The sequence below is a fragment of the Dromiciops gliroides genome, chromosome 4 (assembly GCF_019393635.1).
Source record: "Dromiciops gliroides isolate mDroGli1 chromosome 4, mDroGli1.pri, whole genome shotgun sequence".
NCBI lineage: Eukaryota > Metazoa > Chordata > Mammalia > Microbiotheria > Microbiotheriidae > Dromiciops > Dromiciops gliroides.
In genome coordinates this window covers 191,532,777-191,546,538 of record NC_057864.1, presented here as the reverse complement: position 1 = coordinate 191,546,538, position 13,762 = coordinate 191,532,777, and the positions used below count along the sequence as shown (strand labels likewise).

General features: G+C 39.3%; 1 protein-coding gene across 1 annotated transcript in view; it reads left to right on the top strand.

Annotated features, from left to right (window-relative positions):
* LRRC37A (leucine rich repeat containing 37A) overlaps positions 1-13,762 on the top strand; it is a 64,152-nt gene that overhangs the window by 3,624 nt on the left and 46,766 nt on the right. Inside the window, exons 3-5 of the mRNA XM_044003282.1 lie at positions 904-975; positions 12,139-12,210; positions 13,312-13,392. Coding sequence (XP_043859217.1) covers positions 904-975; positions 12,139-12,210; positions 13,312-13,392 — 225 coding nt within the window. The remainder of the gene's footprint in view (positions 1-903; positions 976-12,138; positions 12,211-13,311; positions 13,393-13,762) is intronic.

Sequence of the window (13,762 nt, the reverse complement as noted above, 5' to 3'; positions counted from 1 at the left end):
AGGCATAGATGGTGGGGAGACTTCTGCTCCTTGGCTCCATTAATGGAAAGTGAGAAATCAAGTAGTTTGGGGAGAAGAGAGCTCTGGGAGACATACCTAGAAAGATATGAGTAAGGGGACAGCTAGGTGGCACAATGGATAGAGCACCGGCCCTGGATTCAGGGGGACCTGAGTTCAAATCTAACCTCAGACACTTAACAATTATTAGCTGTGTGACCCTAGGCAAGTCACTTAACCCCCAATTGCCTCAGAAAGAAAGAAAGAAAGAAAGAAAGAAAGAAAGAAAGAAAGAAAGAAAGAAAGAAAGAAAGAAAGAAAGAAAGAAAGAAAGAAAGAAAGAAAGAAAGAAAGAAAGAAAGAAAGAAAGAAAGAAAGAAGGAAAGGAAAGGAAAGGAAAGGAAAGGAAAGGAAAGGAAAGGAAAGGAAAGGAAAGGAAAGGAAAGGAAAGGAAAGGAAAGGAAAGGAAAGGAAAGGAAAGGAAAGGAAAGGAAAGGAAGAAAGAGAGGAAGAGAGGAAGAGAGGAAGAGAGGAAGAGAGGAAGAGAGGAAGAGAGGAAGAGAGGAAGAGAGGAAGAGAGGAAGAGAGGAAGAGAGGAAGAGAGGAAGGAAGGAAGGAAGGAAGGAAGGAAGGAAGGAAGGAAGGAAGGAAGGAAGGAAGGAAGGAAGGAAGGAAGGAAGGAAGGAAGGAAGGAAAGAAGGAAGGAAGATATGAGTAAGGCTGAATAAAAATTTGCGCATAAGAGTTAATCATATTTAACTTAGAACAACCAGATGGTGAGAAATACAAATCAGGATGACAATCACTGTTATGGTGGCTGCCTTTCAGTAAGGAAGCAGCTCTCACTGAACAAATTGGTGTCCTAACTTGACTTTCGGCTCCAAAGATAACCTCTTAATTTTCCAGAAATCTCAAGGATAATGCTTTGCACAAACTACACAAGGATTCCTTTGAAGGCCTGCTGTCCCTCCAGCATTTGTAAGTCACTTAATATTTAATGAGCATCATAATCTTGTAGGTATATAATGTGTGAAATTTCCATCTAAATCAGACAACAGACAAGACACAGGGAAAACCTCAGTGATGTGGACAAGTCTGGTGAATGGTTCTGTGACATTATAGTTATCCTTCAAAGAAAAAAATCATAGCTTTAGAGTTGGCAACTAAAGGCTATTTAGTCCAACCTCCCCCCCTTATTATCTCAGCCACGTGTTTGTGTTGACTCCCATGTTTCCAGGAGAATGGCCAGTGTCCAGAATGGCTTGTTGGGGATTTCTATTCAGTATGAACTTCAGCAAAAAGAGAGAAGTAAAAGTTAAGTCCATAATTTTTTTGTTTGACGAATGTTCCAGTGAAGAGAGTAAAATTTCATTCATTCAGAGTCTACTAATTCATTTTTATTAATTATTCAAAACCTTGATCAAGCTCAATTTAACCTTAATAGTTTCTAGTTTTCCCAGCAGTTTTTTTTTTTTCCAAATTATGAGCCCCTACCACAGTTGTAGGGATCTTTCAGCTAAAGATCTACTCTGATCATGTTTCTATATGTTGTGTACCTTGTTTGTTCTACTGCTCATAATATCTATTTTAAATTTTTTTAACTTAAATCCAGTATAAGTATTATTAAATCAAATATATTTAATGATTGTTGCTTTGTAGTATAGTTTGATAGGCTTCCTTCCTTGTGACCTTTTTTCACTGGGAATAAAAGAAAAGCAAAAGGGAGCAGCTATGTGGCACAGTGAATAAAGCACCAGTCCTGGATTCAGGAGGACCTGAGTTCAAATTTGACCTCAGACAGTTGATACTAGCTGTGTGACCTTGGTAAAGTCACTTAACCCTCATTGCCCTGCAAAAAACAGAAAAAGAAAAGATAAAATTACAGGGCAGCTAGGTGGTGCAGTGGATAAAACACCAGCCCTGGATTCAAAAGTACCTGAGTTCAAATTCAGCCTCAGACACTTGACACTTACTAGCTATGTGACACTGGGCAAGTCACTTAACCCTCATTGCCCTCCCCCCCCCCCAAAAAAAAGATAAAACTTATCAGCGGAACAAAAGGTAACAATCTCAAGGAAAATAAAGAAAAAAGGTCACAAAATCACATGAAATTAAAAAGGGTTTGCACAAATAAAACCAATGCAGTTAAAATGAGAAGGAAAAGAGGAAATTTGGGGGAAATTTTACAGCAAGTTTCTCTAATAAAGTCTTCATTTCTCAAATATAGGAAACTAAGGCAAATTTATCAAAATAAGAACCATTTCCCAATTGATAAATGGTCAAAGAATAGGAACAGATAGTTTTCAGAAGAAATCAAAGCTATCAACAGTAACATGAAAAAAAATGCTCTAAATCAGTAATAATTAGAGCTATCACTTCATACCTATCAAATTAGCTATTGATCACCTCCTCCTTGATACTCTCTTCTCTCTAGGTTTTTGGGATACCATTCTTTCTTAGTTTTCCTACCTAAATGATCATTCCTTCTCTGTCTCCTTTGCTGGATCCTCATCCAAAGCATGCCCTCTATTCCAGGACTTCTTAAACTTTTTTCTGCTCTCAACCCGTTTTCACTCAAGAAATTTTTAAATGACCCGAGGTACATTGGTATCTAAAATACTGTTGCCAAATTTTTCGTGACCCCCGCATTCAGTTACATGACCCCATATGGGGTTGTGACCTACAGTTTACAAAGCTAGGCACTATCCATATGTGTCCCCAGAGATTCTGTCACCTTAGGCTCTCTTCTCTTTACACTCTTTCACTTGGTGAGCTCATCGGCTCCCATAGATTCAATTACCATCTCCATGCTGATGATTCTCAAATCTACCTATTCTGCTCCAATCTTTCTGCTCCCCTCCTCCATCTTACAGCTCCAACTGCCTTTCAGACTTCTCAAATCAGATGTTCACTAGATATCTTCAGCTAAAGATAACCAAGATAGAATTCATTATCTGCCCCTAAACCTCCACCCATCTTACCTTCCATACCATAGAGGACAACACCATCCTCTCAGTCTCTCAGGCTTACAACCTAGACTTGAGTCCTTACTATCTTTTACCTTCCATATCCAATCTATTGATAAGGCCTGTCAATTTTTACTGCTTTGACATCTCTTGAATATGTCTTCTTCTCTCTGCTGACACTGCCACCACTCTAGCAAAAGCCTTCATCGTCTCAGTCCTGGATTGTTGCATTGCCCTGCTGGTGGGTGTGCTTTCCACAAGTCTCTCTCTCTCCACTCCAGACCATCCTTCATTCAGCCATGAAAGTGATTTTCCTAAAGCTCAGGTCTGACCATATCATCTCCCTACTCAGTAAACTCCAGTGGCTCCCTGTTGTCTCCAGAATCAAATACAAAATGAACTGTTTGGCATTTAAAGGAGAGTCCTCTCCTACTTCTCCAGTGTTGATACAGCTTACTCACCACCTTGTAGTCTTTTATCCAAGGATACCGACATCCTTACTGCTCCATAAACAAGACAATCTGTCTCTCAGCTCTTAGTATTTTCTCTGGCTGTCCCCCATGCCTAGAACCCCTTCACTCTCCTCTGCTTCTTTAAAGCCTAATTAAAATCCCATCTTTTATAGGAAACCTTTCCCAAGCCCTCTTAAATCTAGTTCTTCTCTCTATTAATTTTTCCTGTTTATTCTATAAATAGCTTGCTTTGCATATATTTGTTTGTATGTTGTTTCCCCCAATTCAATTGTAAGCTCCTTAAGGACAGGGACTATCTTTTGCCTCTTTTTATATCACTACTACTTATCACATAGTAGCTTCTTAATAAGTGTTTATTGGGGCAGCTAGGTGACGCAGTGGATAGAGCACCAGCCCTGGATTCAGGAGGACCTGAGTTCAAATCCGACCTCAGACATTTGACACTTACTAGCTGTGTGACCCTGGGCAAGTCACTTAACCCCAATTGCCTCACCAAAAAATAAAAGTGCTTATCAATTGATTGATTGATTCTACAGTTAACAAAAGGTTTACTTGGCCATAGTGTAGAAATTATATTCAACAAGGCTACTCCAGCACTTTAGGTACCTGTAGCTTCTCTTGTCTTCATATGGAAATGTGTCTTGTTCAGCAGGGCAGGATGAGGTTATCATCATAGTCTTGAACCATCCACTAACTCTGAAAGCCCCCAACCCCACATAGATGGGTTTTTATGCCCCCAGGGAATCAGGGAATCAGGGAACCAGGGAACCACATCATGCACCCAGAGGTTATTAGGAAGTTGCTAAGTGCTGCTAGAGCCTTGTTCTACCTCTGGACCAGTCAACTCCTGGGGCAGATTTGTTGCCTTTTAAAGGAAAATCAGCCTAACTCATTGTGTGTGTATGTGTGTGTATGTGTGTGTGTGTGTGTGTGTGTGTGTGTGTGTGTGTGTGTGTGTCTGGGGTGGGGGTAGTAGGGAAAAGGAAACCTGGTAACTTTGAGTCTATCACAAGCCTCCCATACCAGTTAGGGTTATGAATTACCTGGATATGTTGATGTGCCTAGATGATCTCATTGTCTTTGGAGGGAAACTGGAAGAACATGAAGAGAGATTACTGAAAGAGAGTGTTAGATTGACCAGAGAAAGCAGGTATGAAGCTAGGAATTGATAGATGCCATTTTTTTTTTTTGGTGAGGCAGTTGGGGTTAAGTGACTTTATAAACCTAAAACTGAGAATCACTGGGTCATCCAAGGAATTTTGAAAGCATGCAATAATTACTGGGCCACTTTTGTTATTTTGTTCCAAGTCTAGTAGCAGACACATATTTGTATCTCTGCATTCTTGTTCTTTACCACTACCAGCGGTGACATATTCAGGCTACTGGACTCTGGGATGATGCTGTTAGCTAGCTGTTCTTTTAGATGGTTTTTAAAGTCTTCCACCAAAGACAAAGGAATATTCCTCGATGATTCCTAGAACGGGAATGTGTTAGTGAATTGGGTTCTAGAGATTGCCACTTGGGAATATCCCATGTACCACCCATGCTTCAAGTGCACATGTGTCCTCAAACCATCTTTTCCACTCTTCTGTCACTTAAAAATCAATAAAACCAAATAACTCAGTATCTATTCTTGAGTTTGAAAAGTCAGTGCTCTCACTGCCCCCCACCCCACGCTTATTTCTTTTCTAGGCTTCTGCATAGGCTGCATAAACAATCAAAGTATAAAGGCATAGGGTCCCAATGTGTTGCTTATAGTATCATGCTAGTATTTTGAATTTGCTGAAATTGGTTCCATTCATTGCTAGCGTTTTAGTGAGAGTAGATGGATCTGGTCATACTAGAACTGAGCTATCCATTTTCCTGCTAACACTAACAAACGTTCCTTGGGGAACTTCAAGCTTACTTTGACCTATCCCAAATATGAGTAGCCTTAGTTAATCCATCCACCAAGTTCAAGCTCCTTCATAGGTTGTAAAGGTACTTTCTTCAAAAATCTCCCAGAAAGATTAGAATACGATGGTAACTTGAAATCCCCGTCACGAATAGCATCGTTTGAATTATCTATCTTCACCATCCCCTATGTATGCTTAGAGTTCAGGCGGAATAAATCTATAAGGAATTTATGGCAAAGTGATTGTCACTACTCTTGGAGCCTGAGGCAACTTCCTTCCATGGACCCTAGCTTCTCTTCCCAATTTTAGCCTTTGAAGGACTGGTGCTGCATTTTTTTCACTAATGCATCCAACATATGTATGGCTACCTAATCTACAACTATAACAGAAGATAAGTCTGCTTCTCTGGTTTATATTGAGGGGGAACGAGGCAATGAGGGTTAAGTGACTTGCCCAGGGTCACACAGCTAGTAAGTGTCAAGTGTCTGAGGCCAGATTTGAACTCAGGTCCTCCTGACTCCAGGGCCTGTGCTTTATCCACTACGCCATCTATCTGCCCCCAAGTGAATTGGATTTAAGTGAGGCAGAGTTGCACATAGTTGTCAGCCTCACCCTCCCAGAGTCATCAGAGTCCAGTGGCAAGACAAAAGTCCAGGTCCCTTGCTTTGCTTTCATGGCCCTCACTGGAGCAGGAGAGGTTGATTTCTTTGTAGAAACCTTGTGCCTCTCCATCTCTTAGTATTTGCCACACCTCAGTTGATTTTGGTGTCAGTAACTGACTCAAGATCAGTGACATAAAGATTACTGTGATTTTTACTGTGATATAAAGATGAAAAAATGAATATCAGACAAGTACAGCTCAAGGTTGTGTATCACACCTCTCTGCATGCTTGCTACAGTCTGACGCTTTCAACTTCCTCAGGCACTAGTCTAACTCTCATTACTAGTCTACAATCAACCACACATACCATGAAATCAGGATTATCTCCTTTACACGAAATAGTAGAATAGATAAATGTAGTATGTAGTATGTGCTGCTTGTGTGTCCTCACCACAACCATACTGTATCTTTAGGTTTTGAAGACTTGCTTGCCATATGGTTTCAGGCTTTGTGGCCTTCAAAGGCCCTGCACAAAGCCAAGAACTTTTCCTTTTAGATTTTCTAATCTACTTCTTTCTAACTCTGTTATCTGACAATTCCATAATCAATCAACATTTATTAAGCACTGTAAAAAATATTATTCACTATAACTAATCTAATCTGAAAAATTATATAACTGAACTTTTATGAAAAATTATAACAATAAGAAAAATTATAACTTTAGAAAAATTATAAGTGGGCCATAAGTCCCTTCATGGTCGCCATTCAAATGTAAGAATATTTGAGTTTACTTGGCCTGGGGGGCCTAATCTGTGGATGTTTGACTGGCTGGCTATCTGACTGCTATTTCCTAAGCCAATCAATCTGTTAGGGCCGTTTAAAATGTTCCACACTTGCTCCTCCCAAATTGATAAGCAAAACATTAAGAAGCCTCTTCCAATTTAACAGCAGAGGGTTTATTTATGAGATACAATTTAAAAATAAGAATACAGGAAAATAAAATGTACAACCTGACTGCTTTCTGGCACGTCTCTCTCCTGCTGCAGCTTGTGCTTACTCTTTGCCGTCTAACTTTCTTAGCAGCCTCCTACTTCTCTGTACCAACCGACCTTCTAGCGTTCCCCCTTTCCATCTAACTCCCCTCTCTGCATTGTAGCGACGAACCCTGAAAAGCCCCTTACTCTCTCCTGTTGCCAACCCCCCAAGCGCTTCTTTTCTCACCGACCTCCCAGCATCTCTACCTTCTCCTTAGCTTTTTCTTCATCTCTATCAGTCCCTCTCTTTACGTAGCCTCAGTCTCCTTAGCGTCCTTGTAGCAGCCTCCCTTCTAACTCACTGGAAAAGAAGTCCTTTCTCCATACCATTTTTTCTCTATCTGCTCCCTCAGCATGTCTAGTGTCTCTTTTTATTAACTTTCTCTCTCAGGTGAAACCCAGGCTCACCGCCCCCAGGGCCAGCCAAGCCCGTGCTGCCGGCCAAGTTGGGGGCTGGATGAAGCAAACCCCAGCATCTCTCCTGTGCCAGCTTAGCCCAGCTCAGAGGTTCCCCCAATCCCAACCCCTTCGCAGCTGAAGCAGAGGGGCAGGGGCAGTTCTGCTTGGGGAGCCTGAGTCTAATTTTAATGCCTACAGCAAAACTGTGTGCCAGGTGCTGTGTGTGCTAAGCACTTGGGATACAAAAAGAGTCAAGACAATTTTTGCCCTCAAGGAGCTGACAGTCTAATGTATAAGATGCCTGATGAATCCAAGCACTATGGTTTCTGTAATGAGAGTGAATGAATTGAAAAGCATTCTTGAAGCCCTTACTATGTACGAAGCACTGTGCTAAGTGCTGGATTGCAAATGAAACAAGAAGGCACTTCCTGCTTCCAGGGAGCTCACATCCTAATCAAAGGTTCCTAGCTTGCATCTGTAATTCAGACAGCTCTCACTTTGCCATCACACAAATTCAACTTTACTTAAAGAATTCTAAAAGAAACCCACATTCCCCCAAAACACCTGTGTTAGTTAACTTTACAGAACCATGTTCTCTGTGTCTGGCTCCTGCCCTTCAGCTTGGCAGTCTACCTCCCACTCTTCCCCAAGAAAAACAGAAAATAAAGCCCTTCCAAGTGAAAGCAGAAGAATGGACACAGAGAAACCACAACTAGATCAGGGGCTTGTCTTAAACCCCCCCATGCAGGGGCAGCTAGGTGGTGCAGTGGATAGAACACCGGCCCTGGAGTCAGAAAGACCTGAGTTCAAATCTGACCTCACACTTGACACTTACTAGCTCTGTGACTCTGGGCAAGTCACTTAACCCCAATTGCCCCCCTACACATACACACACACACACACACACACACACACACACACACACACACACACACACACACAAACAACAACAAACTTCCATGCTCCTCTACCCACCAGCCCTCATGTCTGCCCCCCAGTGTCTGTCTTCTGTCAGTTCTGAGCTCCAGTATGGTGTGTCTGTCTGTCCTTACCACATACACTCTCTCTCCCTGTCTGCCACCAGTCTTCTCCTGTCTGTTCTGTGTTTGGCCCCCATGTATCTGCCACTCTCCCCACCCTCTTCTTCCTCTCCATTCTGGCCAAGCCTCTACGAAGTCAGGCTTTTGTAGAGGTCTGCAGAACAGTTCATTTACTTAAATCCAGAGCTATTTGTATCTCACTGACATAAGAAGTCTAGTCTCACTCTTGCCTCCAGGGAGTATCTTTCTCAGAGTTAAGCAAGGCTCTCTGCGAGCATGCCTTCTTTTTTCATAAGAGCTTCTACTTTTTAAAACAGCTCTTTCTCACAGAGAGAGAGACACAGACACTAATTCCCAGATACTATCTCTTATGAGATAATTTGAATTATGAAATTCTCATATAGTACTTCCCCGGCTTAATTTTTTGCAATCCTACAAGTCTTTTACATTTCTTTTCAGTGTTTTATATCATCAGACTTATGCTTTATGTCTAACACCTAATATCAAGAGACCTCTTTACATTTCAACACCTATCACAAAATACTTTTCAACCAATTCAGCACCCATATTTTCAAGAGATTATTCCATGCTTAAGATATCCAAAAATGTGAGTAATTTTAACATAAATAGTAAATGTGAAAAGGTGCACAATAAGCAAGACTGTTGCACTCCACATCTGCCTATCCCTTCTATTATACCCTCTGGAATGTCTGCCCCATAATTAACACATTTCCTTTTTCCTTTTTTTTTTCTTTTTAAATTTAATTTTATAAGTAACAAAAAATATTTTCTCTTTTTCCACTTCCCTACCCTTGAAAACAAAACCTTTATAACAAATATGCACAGTTAAGCAAAACTAGTTCCTGCATTGTATTGGGACGTCCAGATATAAGGAATGTTTATTGGTTCCCATTTACTGGGCTGTTTTTTTCTTTTTCTTTCAGGCAAGTTTAAGGAATATGTGCCCCACATGCAGCAGAATCATCCCTTAGAGGTACTGCTCTTGTCCATAGTTGGCTGGCTTTTGCCTCTTATGTCAGTTAAGTTTAGGGATACATATAACTATGTTATTCTTAGTTCACAGAGGAGCTGGCACCCAAGGTACCCTGCCTGATTCTGCCTAAATGCTTCTTCCCCAGGTGGTAGGAACTAACTAGCAATATGAAGGACAATTTCTTCTTTTCTGGTGTTTCTCTCCTAGGTATATTCCAAAACCAACCCAAAAAAGTCAAGTTCAAAGAGGATAGCTAGGGTATTCTTGAGTTTCCTGTTTCCATAGTAATACATGCTGTGCAAGTATATTACATGATAAGACACATAAAACAATACCTATGAGGTCATACTTTCCTTCTTGCATTAGAATCTCTGTTCTTGTTTGTAGCATCAACTTTGTGCATTTGTTTATAAACATTGGAATTCATAAGTTCTTTTTTTCTGATTTTTTTTCTGTCCTTTAAACTTCAATAAATCTCAACTGCTGTTCTTCTCATTGCAACTAATCTCTAAAGTATGTAGTTTTGTGGCTGTACATAAGCAGTTTTCTCTCCCCCTTTTCAGCTTAAAGTCCTTTCGATATAAAAGACATTGGACAAATAAATTCTTGCCTCCCTTTGTTAGATATACTCCACTCCCAGAAGATTGTCCTTGCTATATTTTAAGCTATGCTCCAGAAATCCTCAATTAAGAAGTCTTCTTAATTAGCTTTCTTGAAAATTACAGAGAATGAGAGAAATGCCATAAGAATTATCAAGTAAAGAGAGAAAATGGAGTCTCCCAAATAGAAACAAGTGAGCTTGATTTCAATTCTTGGCAAAATTCTTGAATGTATTATTAAAGGCATGGTTAGTGAACACTTGGAAAAGGGCTATACAAAGAAGCAGCATAGCTTCATCAAGAACAATTCATGTCAGACTAACCTTTTTATTTTCCTTTTTTAAAAAACAGCATTATGAAACTGATGAATCAGTAATGCTAGAGTTAAAATTTACCTCGATTTTAATAAAGCTTATGACAAAGTCTCTCATGCTATTCTTGTGGGGAAAGATGAAAAATGGTGGACTGGGCAATAGTAAAATTAGGGTGATTCAGAATATAAAATCTTAGTTTAAGAAAATTAATTTCATAAATTCAAAATGCCTTTGCATGATTAAATAGAAATTTGCCTGGAAAATATTCTGATTTGGTTTTAGTGTGCTAAAAGCTCAAGGTGAGTCAACAGTATGAAATGATAGGCAGGAAAGCTAGTGGTATCTTGTTTGTCCTTTGTTTTCGAAGAGGCCCAAAGACCTCAGGAGAGTGATGTCCTAACATGCTCATGAATTGGATTGAAGTGAGGCAGAACTTTGCAAAGTTGTCAGCCTCACTCTCTTCTCCAGAGTCATTGAAGGCTAGTGGCTGAACAAAAGTCAAGATGGCTGGTGATGTCCCAGGATGCAGTGGATGACCTTGGCCTTTCTAAATTAGGGTCATTTCCCAGGTCCCAGGTTAAATTTGAAGTGATACCTCGGACAGTTTTCAGATAGGTAGAGCATCCTAGAGTGAGTAAGCAATAGTCCTGCTATGTGCTAACATGGTCACATCTGGAGTATTGAATTCAATTCTGGGCACTGCATTTTAGGAAGAATATTGATAAAGCTGGAAAGCAGCCAGAGAAGGGCAACCAGAATGCTGTTGAACTGAGTTCACTCCATATGAGCATTGGTTGAAGGAAATGAGGCTGTTTATACTAAGAGAAGATTTAGGAGGAACATAATAGCTATCTTAACGTTTTTGAAGGGCTGTCAGCTGCAAGAGATATTAGTTTTCTGTTTTGGCCCCAAAGGGATGGAATCAGGAGTTATGGACAGAAGTTTCAAAGAGGCAAATTTGAGCTTGATGTTAAGAATATTTTTCTAACATTTATAGCTAACCAGGAGTGCAAGGTGCTCTTGAAAGGTCATAAATTTTGAAGGCTTCATTGGAGGTCTTCACACAAAGGTTGGATAACCACTTGTTCGATATGTGGTCATTCTTTTTCAAGTATGGATTTGACTAGATGACCACAGAGGTCCATTCTAACTCTAAGATTCTTTGATCCAATCTGAAAAATGCCTATCAACAGTTGGAAAAGTAACTCTTTTCCATTTTATTTCTCCTAATAATCACCCACGCCTGGACATATGGAGCTACACAAAAGAGAAATTGATGGAACAATAACTTTAAAGGCAAGAAATCAGATCTTCATAGTTGAATCTAGAAAGATACCTCAAGATGGCATTTAGTTCACTCTTTTAGCTTCGTGGAATCACCATCTATATCAGTTAAAACCTTTGTTTGCAAATCCTGTTGTTGATGATATCCAAAAAAATTTAAAAGGAGGAGAGGGAGTCAGAATTATAAATCCTGAAAGAATAAGCTAGCAATTATAAAATTATTGAATGAAAGTTTCTTATTGACTGATAAGATAATATTTAAATAATATTATGCATTCATTTAAATTAGATATCTAACAAAAATAACCAGCCAGTTGAAGCAGTAGCTCAATCGTTGCTATTTAAAGATATTAGAGGGGACAGCTAGGTGATTCGGTGGATAGAGAGCTGGCCCTGGATTCAGGAGGACTTAAGTTCAAATCCCACCTCAGACACTTGACACTTACTAGCTATGACCCTGGGCAAATCACTTAACCCTCATTGCTCTGCAAAATAAAAAAAGATATTAGAGCTTGAATTTGTTTTCCTTTTAATTTTTATAGGGATTTATCCTGCAATAAAATCCATGTCATTGAGAGGTGTGCATTTGAACCACTACCTTTTTTGCAGTTTTTGTAAGTCACAAATATTTATTTTATATCAAAAATGTTTCCATAAAATATGATCTAGAATCTTTGCTATTCAGTTTAAAAGAGAATTAAAATTTTGTCATTCAGGAAACTGGTAGACTACTGAAAATCTATAATAAAAATGAATAATAACAAATGTAGAATGGAAAAATTATATTAGAAAAAGAAAGATCAGCGATTATTTTGTTAATAATCAACAATTACTTAATTAGTGCTTTCATTCATTCAACAAGCATTTATTAATGCATATGCTAGGAGCTGGGGATAATTCAAAGATGAAAATGAAATTGTCCTAGCCTCAAAGAGTTTACATTGGATAGGAAAGAAACAATATTAGCATAAGTAAATATAAAATATTTGCTGCAGTGGGGAGGACACCAGCAACTGGGGAGATCAGGATAGGACTCTCTCTAGTGGGAAGTGGTACTTGAACTAAGCCCTCAAGGAAGCTAGGATTTCTATCTGAAAGTTGTTCATTCCAGTGATGGGGGAGTGCTCATTCTGTCTAACATTAAAGCATATGTGTGAGGGACAGCTAGGTGGTGCAGTGGATTAAGCACCAACCCTGTATTCAGGGTGACCTGAGTTCAAATCTGATCTCAGGCACTTGACACTTGTTAGCTGTGTGACCCTGGGCAAGTCACTTAACCCTCATTGCCCCACAATAAAATAAAATAAAGTATATGTGTGAATATGAAAATGCAAATCACATAATTTTAGAACCGGAAGTGACCTTTGAGCTTATCCAGCTCACCCTATCCTTTCCCCTTATTTTCAGAGGTGAGAAAATATGGTTCCAGAGAGACTGTCATCTATTTCACTGGCTTCCTGGTAGAGTAAAATGAATTTACCAAGGAAGTTAAATGACTTACCCTATTTACATATCTAGTTACTTGTAGAGTTAAGATTACAAGTGAATGATACCTTGGACAATGGCAGGTGCCTAGTAGGTGCTAATTAAATATCAATCAACTAAATTAATGTTATGAAGTTACTGGTAAGCAAACATTTTATTATATTCACATATAAGTTAGTATGCCAATAAATGCACCTAAAGAAGATATTTTTGCTTTTATCTTTTTATAGAAACCTTGGTTGCAACTTACTAAAAAAACTCAGTTATGGAACATTTCAAGCCTGGCATGGAATGCAGCTTTTACAGAAGTTGTAAGTGTAATAAAATAGATGTGTAATAATTATTTACTTAGATTTTGTATCTTCATTGGTTAGTTATGTTAGTCCCAACAAGAACCTTGGGAGGTACACTGTCATGATATACATTTTACAGATGAGGAAACTAAGGTACAAAGAGGCTAATAGACTTGCCCAATTAATAAATTTAATTCTCCATTAGTATAAAAGGTTAATACCTACCTTAGCTTAGGGCAAGCCTTTGGAATTAATGAACCAATCCTCTCATGCTGGTTACAAGCATTGTAGTAATGATCAAGTTTTGCTTTTTTGAAACATGTTTGTGGCATTTTAGGAGTTCAATGTCTGACCCCATGACACTAGATCAGGTAGGAAAGAGTTGAGG